A 10,585-nucleotide genomic window follows, 5' to 3' on the forward strand; every position below is an offset into this window, starting at 1 on the left:
TGAATAAGCCATTAATCTTGTACTGTGACAACAGTAGAGCAGTAGCTAATTACAAAGAACCTAGAAGTCACAAGAGAGGGAAGCATATAGAAAGAAAATACCATCTGGTAAGAGAGATTGTACACCGAGGTAATGTGACTGTTATGAAGATAGTGTTGGAACAGAACCTGACTGACCCGTTAACCAAGACATTTCCTGCAAAGTCGTTCATGGGTCACGTGCACAATATGGGATTAAGGGAAATGCCTCACTTGCTTTAAGGGAAAGTGGGAGATTGTTAGGATTAATGCCCTTACAGCTTGTAAAGATATTTTACTGGTTTTAAATAAAAGTACAATTTTATTATATTTGAAGGTTATTATTATTGTTTGAATTAATTATATAATAATATCAAGAAAATTCCCTATTTATTCATGAGAATATGATCTTGTATTATTACGAGAGAATTAAGATCATATATAATGAATAAAATAGTCAGTAACATATTAAATTAAGAAATCTTTAATGAATGGTTACTAATACGGTTTGCTAAGCATACGAGATGCAAGTAATCTAGATTCGGATTACTGATATGGATAGACATCTTAGTGAAGGTGTTGTATATAATAGAGATTATATATGACAGGCCCGATGAGAATTTATTATCTTTATAAATGTGTCATTTGATGTAAAGATTTAATTCTTCTCATAATAGATGATCATTTGTAGATTAGTTGAAATCCTGAGTATTCATGAACACTTGTTTATGTTTATTGGATCTTTTGATTCACTCGTTAAGGTCTCTTAGAATAATGAGGCTAATGACTTTTGTTTTGGAGATTCAATATCATGGATGGCTAGGAACATGAATTATAATATTGTAATCCATGCTTTCCTAACGGATTGTATATTGGTTCCCTTAAGGGTTGATTCTGGAACTTAATGGTTATTGAGCTCAAATCTATAATTAGATTATAGATTAATTATTCGCTAGTGAATTAATGGTACTTAAGGATCAAGAGGCAATTAGAAGAGTAAAATGGTAATTTTGACCAGCACTAATTAATGAACCAATAAATGGAGGACATAACTACATATATTGATTATATCAATAGACTACTAGAGAAAAATCTGTAAATATAAGTTTATAAATACCTAGAGTGCAATTCAATATTTATAGTGGAGTAATCATGGAATTAATAAATAAGATTATTAGATTAAAGAGTTTAATTAATAATCTGGTTTATTGGAGCTTCATATTATAGGTCCATGGTCCCCAGATAACATCTTTCCTACACTGTCAAGGGTAAGGATGTCAAAAGAAAGATTTGTTAAGAGAAATGACTAAATTACAAAGGAATTAATTTTCCAGGGCAAGAAAATAATTATTTGATAATTATGGGTAATCGATTAATTGTGAATTAATTAATTATTTAACTATATAGTTTTTATTTTGAAAAACTATAGGTTAAAATTAATATTAATCTTGTTTGGATTAATATAAAGAGAGAAAATAATAAATATCTTATTTATAATATGATATTTATTTGATGTAAAACTAATATTTTAAGATAAAGTTAATTTTGAATTAAATGATATTTATGTTGGAATAAATATCTTGTCTTAAAAATTGATTAAATAAACATATGAGAAAATTAGGACAACCCTAATAGGGCTGGGCGACACACACTATACAGTACAGTGTGCGGCGCCTAGCATTAGGGATTTTATCCCTGGGATTTGAATTTTTGAATTTCAAATAAATTTGTTTAATCAATTATTTAATTATTCTTTTTAAATATGATTTAAATAGATAATTAAATGAAAATATCTAACTCGTTTTAATTTGAATTATATTTTAATTAAATAAATATTATTTAATTAGATTAAATATCTTTATAAATCTGATATACGTGATATTCAGAAAAATAATGGTTAATCAGACTCTCTCTCTAAAGCGATAGTTTTCTCTAAACCTGAAAATTATTCTAAACCTCATCTCTGTCAAAACTCTCTAGATCTCATGTGTTGAGTACATCTAGGGAGTCACATAAATCAACATTTTGAATCCTACATGTCCACACACGCCCTTGTGTGTTTGAGGATTGGTCTAGAATATTAGGGTGTGAGATCTCAGAACACTGGATAGGATGATCGTTGATTTATACAAAAAGACTTAAGGACACTTGATAGGCTACAAGAGGTAATCCCTGATTTATTTGTATGTGATTTAATATTTATATATATATATTATCCTGGCTGGTATTAATATTTATTATAATGGATCCATATATTTCGCTGCGTCCCTTTGATTTAATCACTTAATACTAGCATTTTCCTCTTTGATTCCTACTAAAAATGCTCTAGCAAAACATCCTGTGCTCCAGCAAACCTAAGATTTCAGCACAAAATAAACAAATAAGAGCCTTTTCACTTTTTATTATTTTCTTTGGACAATTTCATACCTAAATTCCTTAATTGCTACATTCAGCTCTAAAATACCAAAAAGGACACAAGAACACAAAAAGGAAAAGAATTAACTAAAAGTAACAAAATATACAAACATCACTCAACCTAATTCTAAAATTATAAGCTCAAAAGTATGAGAAATAACTCTTTATTCAAGAGTTATCACTTGTCCGCTAAAATTTGTAAGTCTTCTTCAACGGATGTAGCAAGGGGACCTGTAGCCTTTGATGTTGTAGTTCGACGCTCAAAAAACCATTTTTGTAAAGTATGCCTCATGAATTCCATAAGAGTAGTAATAGGCCATCCATGTGCATCAGCAATCACATTGTTCCAGCTTTTAGCAATACCTATTGTCATTAAATTATATTGTGTACCTTGAAAGAAAGTGCAGACCCACTTTTCAAAACCAAATTGGTTCTTTAAATATTGAGCAATATCAGGATATTTTAACTTAATTTTCTCAAAATGGCGTAAAAACACACGCTCCATGTACGCTTTTGCTGCAAGGAAGTATTCTTCATGGCAATGATCAGTCTTGAACTTCGCAGTGATATTCATGTTAAAATGATGTATACAAGCTCCGTGATGTGCCTCTAGAAAAACTCTAGATAGTGCACTTGCAATACTAGTATGTCTATCAAAGACAAACACTAGATTATCTACTTCGCCAATTGCTTCCTCCAGACTCACTATAAAGTACAACCATGACTCATTATTCTCTAATTCAACCACTGAGAATGCAATGGTATAAATTTGCTTATTAGCATCTTGTCCCATGGGGCATAACAAAGTGCCTTCATAACTAGTTGTCAAGAAGGTTCCATCTACACATATGATTCGTCGAATAGATGTTTTAAATCCCTTTATAGAAGCATCTAATGCCATGAAACAGTATTTGAAACGACCTTCATTGTCCATCTGCAAATGAGTAACAGTCCCAGGGTTTTTTTTTCTCCATCATGTATAGAAATGATGGAAGTTTCTTAAATGATGCTTCTGGTGTACCTCCAATGTAAGCCAATGCATGCTCTCGACACCTCCAAGCTTTGGCATAGCTCATATGAACTCCATATCTTTTGCAATTGAGCGTGGTTTGTAGTTAACATTATCACCCTCATATTTTCTCTTTATCACATGTCCAATAAGCCATGGAGTTGCTTGACGGTGACCGTTATGTTGCACATCCAACGAGCAAGTAGTGGAGTACTTCCTTCCACTTCCTCAATCAACAGTGGAGTACTCCATATGTTATCTTCACCAACATCTCGTACTGTAACGTCCCGAATTTGATATTAAGGTTGTGTGCCTTGACTACAGTGCTTAGAGGGCCTAATTGGGATTATATGAGCGAGTAATGGATTATATGCGTGAAGATGTGTTATAAATGAATTGTGTGATAATGTGATTATACATTCATGTTTGTGTGTATTAAGTATGCATGTGAGCCCATTTCTGTGAATAGGGCGTGTTTGTAATTTTGGCCCGTTTAGGGCATAAATGTAAATGTGCATGTGTTATGAGTGAGACCCTAGTATTATGGGGATATATTTGAGATGTGTGGTCCGAGACGATCCTAGGGAGCAGATTAGCGTAATAGTCACAACAGGATCAGATACTCGGCTCGGGGTGAACCTAGGGATATTTTGAGAACTTGGCATGTGCCTGGGGTTTACCGGGTAAAGAGTAATTATTTAGTAATTATTTGGATACATCGGGATTAATTGGGAATTTATAGGGCTACTTGAGAAGTAGCGATACATGTGGCAACTAACGATTTTGCCCTTGGGGCCATCAAAGGATAATATTATGCTTAAGGGGCATGTTGGTTTTTTACCAAAGAGGATAGACTCACTAAGTGGGAAGACTTTAGAACCTAAAAGAAACTGGTACAAAACTCTCTCATGTTTCCTTCTCTCTCTCTCCCTCTAAGTTTTCTTTCAAAGCTTAGAAGTGTAGAATTGGAAGCTCTTAACTAGGTGATGATCTAAATTGGACATAAGGTGTGACTGAATATTGGAGGCAGCTAGGAGTACCAATAGCTAAGGGGAAGGGACTTGAATTCTGCTAGGATTCAAATGTATGGATTGGAACTTTCAGTTATTTAAGTGTTATTGGTGAGTTTTGGATTTTGATGCTTAGGAATATTTTTGAAGCTGTGGATTGTTAACTATTGTGTATCTAAGTTACTGGAATGATTTGGGTAGTTTTTTTAGGATAAAAACTGAGTTTGGAATGATTTTTGGGAGTTTGGGAATGTGAAAATGCTGGGAAAAACTAGGTTCGTAGGTCCGAGTTGCGACCTTATTCTTCAGGCGTTGCGGCCCACTTGAACAAAGAGGCCTGGGGGCCTCGAAATTTTTCCCAGGCACCGCGACGGGCCTCAGCTTGCGCCGCGGCCCGTGTTCCCCAAATGACAAAGAGAGTGCTCTCTGACTTGAGCGTGCTGCGGCCCTTATGGGCTGTGCCGCGACTCAAACTGGTAAAGTTGGCCAAATGAAGGTTTTAGGCCTGGGAACCAAAATGTTAAGGCTCGGGAAGGATTCTACTACCTGGTTTAGTAGAATCTGAGGTCTCAGTGGCTAGTATGTTATTCCAAAAGCTTTTAATTGATTTAGATCATGATGGATACTAGGTTTTATCGCTCAAGCTCAGGATTAGGAATCGTGCTCAGGATCGCTTTGGGTTGTCAGCTCGGGACACCAAGTAAGAGAACTGTTTGTGCCTGTAGAGCTATGTGGTGCATAGCATTGTATGTATTGTTTATAGTTATTATGTCATACATGTGATTATGACTGATCGGCAAGAGCCGGAAGCAGCAAGAGTCGGGAGAGGCAAGGGGCCAAGATCAGCATTAAGCATGCTGAATGCAGGCCACTAGGGCGAGACCCTCAAGGGTACTGTACACACCCATTCAGCTGGGACAGCAGACTTGGTGCCTAGTAACGCACCCCGATCGGTGGAGGGCACTACTGTAGTATTGAGTTGTTGTGTTGTTGTACTGCCATATTACTATACTGTCGTGTTACTATACTGTTGTGTTATTGTATTGTCATGTTATTATACTGATGTGTTATGGTACTATTTTGTTATTGTATTGTTGTGTTGATGTGCTATTAGGTTGTTATGCCATTGTGTTATTGAGTTGTTCTACTGTTGTATTGTTGTGCATTCCAATAGGAACTTGTAGTTGTTTGTTGTTCTGATTAAGTATGTATTTGATGAGGTATATTATTGTATGATGTGTTTGAAGTTCTCTTGTTGGGCCTCGGCTCACGAGTGCTCTGTGGTGCAGGTAAGAGCAAGGAAAATGGGTCGAACAACCATGAGTTGGAGGGAATGGAGCGGTGTGTACATGTTTGGCCTACCTGACTGCCATGGCTGGGGTTGTTTTAAGGAATACGTGGTAAATGTTCGCTTTTGTTGATTAGGTCGACTGTACCATATCTTTGGATTGTAAATGTATTTTAAAACAATATTTTGGGATCCCAATGTAATATTTTTATGAATTTTAATGAGGACGAACTCTTTTTATCTAATATTCATTAAATGAATCTTTATTTTGATTTAATCACACTTTTTAACCTAAACCCTCGATTGGCGAGCTAATGGCACATTTATAAATCACATGGTAACGGCTCTAAGGAAGTAGGGCGTTACAACTTGGTATCAGAGCATGCTAAGGTTTATGGTTCCTGGAGATTTACCGAACATGTACGCTCACTGCCAAAGACAAGCTCGACTCAGGGTTGGTTGGTATTAAATGCAATATTTGTTTAACTGTTTATTTGAGTTTCCTTATCTGCTAGAATAGGGAGCATGATAGATATGTTTGTGTTTTTGTGGGAATGAGGTTTGATGAGTGTTGCATGAGTATTTTGGTTTTGTGTCTTGATGTATGTATTATATGGCTATTGTGTTTTTTAGCCTTGCTTTGGTGTAGTGTTGGCTAAGAGTATCAGGGCTGGTAGGCTAGGTTTTCTGTTGCAGATAGATTTGGAAGTTTTGTATCCTAGGCAGTCAACTGGATCAGGAAACATGAATGATGGCAGCTGAGATTGGCGACATGTGTTTTCTGGCATACAAGCATGATTGTAAAGGCAAGAAGAAGAGATTAGGTGATTGAGACAGTGGGTCCATCAGGGAACGCTGCTCTGTGGGAGTTGGCAACAATGGCACAAGTTACGACTTAACCTGAGGGTGGAAACAGATGGGAATTATTATATGGAAGATTCCATAAGTGTTATCCTCCAGCTTCTGAGGTAGATCTGGACCCGCGCAGAATTGAACAGCGAACAGGCATGGTTAGCTCCGTCCTCGGCTATATAGGAGTGAAAGGCAATGATAGAGTGGCATGTGCCACGTACGTGTTGCGAGAGGATGCCCGAACTTGGTGGGAAGTTGTATCCCAGGCCTGAAATATTGTCATGGTGGGTTGGAAGGAAACTCAGACAATGGTTCAATGAGGGGCACTATGGTGACGCAATTTGAGTTGTAAAGAGTGGTGAGTTTATGAACTCGGTTTAGGACAGTGACGGAGTATGTCAGTGAGTTTCATTGATCAGCCAAATTTGCATTTGATTTGGTACCAATAGGTGTGGCTGGAAGGAGTAATTCATTTGAGGACTGAACCCTGGGCTGGCCCAGGGCATTAGGATCGCTCCAGTATATGAGGTTGTTACCTAAGCTCAGGCAATGGTATCCCCATTTGCGGGATCAGGTATGGGCGAAGGCCCAGTAACCAGGAAAGAAAGACCTCTGATAGTTATATTGCTCCTGGTTCTGACAGGAGGGTTCATAGTGTTCAGGGCGGCTGCTAGGATGGCAATGAGGTTTGGAGGAGTTATTTAGTGCATGCTAGGTGAATTCCAATTGAAGGCATGTTTTCAATGATGAATGGTAGGGCACATCAAGAGGAACTGCCCGAAGTCAAAGGCGGGAGGACCAAAGAGTACCGATAGCGCTACCTCAGTTCGAGCGATCGTCTCGATATTGTTATAGCCTGAGGCTAGCTCTTTAGAGGCGACCAGTTGATTTTCTAGTTCTTGTTCCTGATTATAAATTGAACTGATTGAGTTTGGTGCTACATACCTCTTAAGAGAGACATTGATGTGTGACACATGCTATATGGTTGTCACGCCATGGGGCTTGAGATTTTAGCATCTACCTGGGAAAAATTGGTAAGAACTGATTAAGTTGGTTCTATGAGGGTTTCAAGGTAAACTTGAGTATGGATTTGTCTGTCAAATAAAGGACAACCCTGGACTGAAAGGTATGATGGTGACTTCTGAGGTTAAAAGGAAAGGACTTGGTTGTAGTTACGGGATGCCTAGTTGTTGAGGAGGATACCACTGAGGTTATATCAGTTAGACCAAATAAACATTGGATCGGCCGGTAAGGTTTCAGATGGGTTCATGAGGATTTGTTGGGATAATTGTCACATTTAGAAATTGAGCGTGTAATGGGATTAAAGCAGAGATAGAATCGATATCAGGGACAATATGAAGAATGACACTAGCTCAGCAGAAAGAATTAAAGGTTTAGTTGACAAAGTATTAGACTTGAGGGTTGATCGAATGGAACATCTTATCATGGGACATGCCAACACCGTTTGCCAAGAATAAAGGATTCATTTTCCAGTTTCGAGGGTAGGACAATGTTCTTAAGAATTAACCAGTTGAGGATCAACGCAAGAGACGTTTCAAGACTTGCCTCAGGCACTAAGTAGGACGCGATGGATTATCAGTGAGAGCTTTTAAACTGACCAATGCTTCAGCGGCCCAGGTAAATTCGACAAGCAGAGAGTACAGGGATGATGTGGATAAGTCGTATTCAGATTGATCAAGGATGTTTCAGACTACACCCAATTAGAAGCAGAAGACGAATAGCAACTTTATTGATAGTACCAAGGCCAAGGAAGTAGGGTTACAGGTAAGGTTCCAAGAGGGACAAGTTCCAATTTCTCCAGAAGACATTCAAGGTCATGCTATGGGAGGTAATGGGATCATGTATGAGGTAATTAAGATAGAAATCATAAGGAAATTTCTAAAGGAACGCCTTAGGGGTGAAAAGCACAGTGAAACCAGTGGGACACATCGGCTACTACTTGAAGCTTCTTCGAGGACAGCCATACCTTGACTGAAGTAACATGAGAACATAATTTTTTCCTGAATGGATAGTTGCGTACTGGATTTTTAGAAGTTGGAATGAAGATTAATTCATATGTCAAAGTATTAGAGTTTGTGCATAATGGACTGGTACAACAGAACGATGCGAAGGACATCGTCCTTGCTTATTGTATGGCATTATGGTGCAATATGTTATAAGTTAGGGTGCACCCGTGTGTAGATTGGAAACAGAAGTTGTTCATGCTTCATGATGGAAAGAGGAATAAGGACATAGATGCTCGGCATGGGACATAGATGTTCTACATTGGATGATGAGTTGATAGTAATGCCAGTTAGCCACGATTAGAATGAAGTAATGACTAGGGTTGGTTTGGAACCTGTGATTGATAATTGGCGGATATATTCCTATGAATGAACAGTGAAACACAGGAAGAAGATCTTGTAGGAAAGGTTAAGAATCCTACCACTTTGGAATAGATTGGCTAAGATATGCAGATCGGATGAGTGATCTGAAGTAGGGGTGCACATGGGTTGGGTTTTCGGGTGCATCAGGTTCGGGTTTTACAGGTTTCGGGTGGAGAAAAATGGTATCGAAACTGATCCGTAATTTTCAGGTTTTTTTGGGTTTCGCATTGGATTTCAAGTTGGGCTGGCCCTATTGGGTTTTGGGCCGAAAAACCAATTTTGAAAATATACCATTTTTTTACACTTTTTTAATTTTTAAAGTTTGTTTTTACAAATTTTTTTTAATTGATTTTTTTTTTACAAATTGGGTCGGTGTTAAAAATTTTGAAAAAATATAATGTCAATCAAAAGTCCAAAAACACTTAAAATACAAACAAAGTCCAAATTACAAATTACAAACATAAAAAATGTTGAAGTCCCAAAATACAACCATAAACAAAGATAAAGTCCATAAACTAAACTAAAGTACATAACCAGTTAACTACAAACCATAATATAGTCCATAAGTCTACAACCATAAACATAAAGTCCATGAAAATTCAAAATACAAAGAAAGATCATGCCCTTTCCTTCATTCCTTTCAAAATTAAAATAAAAAAAATTATTAAAGAAAAGAAATCAAGGATAATAAATAACAACATACTAAGTAAAGGCATGCACGAATAAATTCTTACAAACAATTCTTTCAATTCGTTGATTGTTGTGCAGTTGATGAGGCTGAATAGTGAAAATTGACAGAGGATGAAGCTGGCACAGCACTTGTAGGATCATTGGTCATCTCTACAAATATTATTAATATAAAATATAAATATTAGATTATAAATCATTCACACACTTAAAATAAATATTTATACGTTATTAGTTGCAAGTTAGACCATAAAAATCCAAATAAAATGTAATAAACTACCTGACTCAAGATACTCTGATGTTTGAAGCGTTTCTTCTTCATCCATATAGTCTCGAACAATGATGGGTTGATGTGATCTGCTCCACCAGTTATTGAGACAAATTAATGCTTCGACCATCCTTGGGCTTAGTGAGCTTCTAAAAGGATCTGAAATTCGACCTCTTATAGAAAATGTTGCCTCAGAAGCAACGGTGGTAACCGGTATAGCTAACACATCACGAGCCATGAGTGATAAGATCTTGTACTTGCACCCACTACTAGCCCGCCATCCCAAAACATTAAAATTCTCACTTGGTCGCTCAAGTTCCTTTTCCAAATATTTATCGACCTCATTTTTTGTCATTCCATCATCCTTCTTCAATCTTCGTGCCACAAACTCATCATGCAAATTACGTGACTTCTTGTTGGCACTAGGTCGACCACTAATAGGCATGACGAATGTGGATGAAACACTAACAATAAACTGAGACTGTAGTTGAGTCATAGATGTCGATGGATGAAGACTTGATGTTGTCTCATTATATTGATCAAACATTGCCCGTATTGTCTTCTCTACCCTTTTCACCATCTCTTTGCACGTCATCTCATCATAAGTAGCACTAAAGCAATGACTGAGATAGTCAAGCTTGTATCTTGGGTC

General features: G+C 37.1%; 1 protein-coding gene across 1 annotated transcript; it reads right to left on the reverse strand.

The window, feature by feature from the left end:
* Nucleotides 1-2,610: 2,610 nt before the first annotated feature.
* On the reverse strand, nucleotides 2,611-3,366 carry LOC133816842 (uncharacterized). Its single transcript, XM_062249150.1, has one exon. The coding sequence runs from the start codon at nucleotides 3,364-3,366 to the stop codon at nucleotides 2,611-2,613; it is 756 nt and encodes a 251-aa protein (XP_062105134.1).
* Nucleotides 3,367-10,585: the final 7,219 nt, after the last annotated feature.

This window comes from Humulus lupulus, chromosome 1 (genome assembly GCF_963169125.1).
Source record: "Humulus lupulus chromosome 1, drHumLupu1.1, whole genome shotgun sequence".
NCBI classification, from domain to species: domain Eukaryota; kingdom Viridiplantae; phylum Streptophyta; class Magnoliopsida; order Rosales; family Cannabaceae; genus Humulus; species Humulus lupulus.

Bases quoted from the DNA above. Each gene is read 5' to 3' on its own strand.
- LOC133816842 (XM_062249150.1), bottom strand. From the start codon at position 3,366: ATGGACAATGAAGGTCGTTTCAAATACTGTTTCATGGCATTAGATGCT.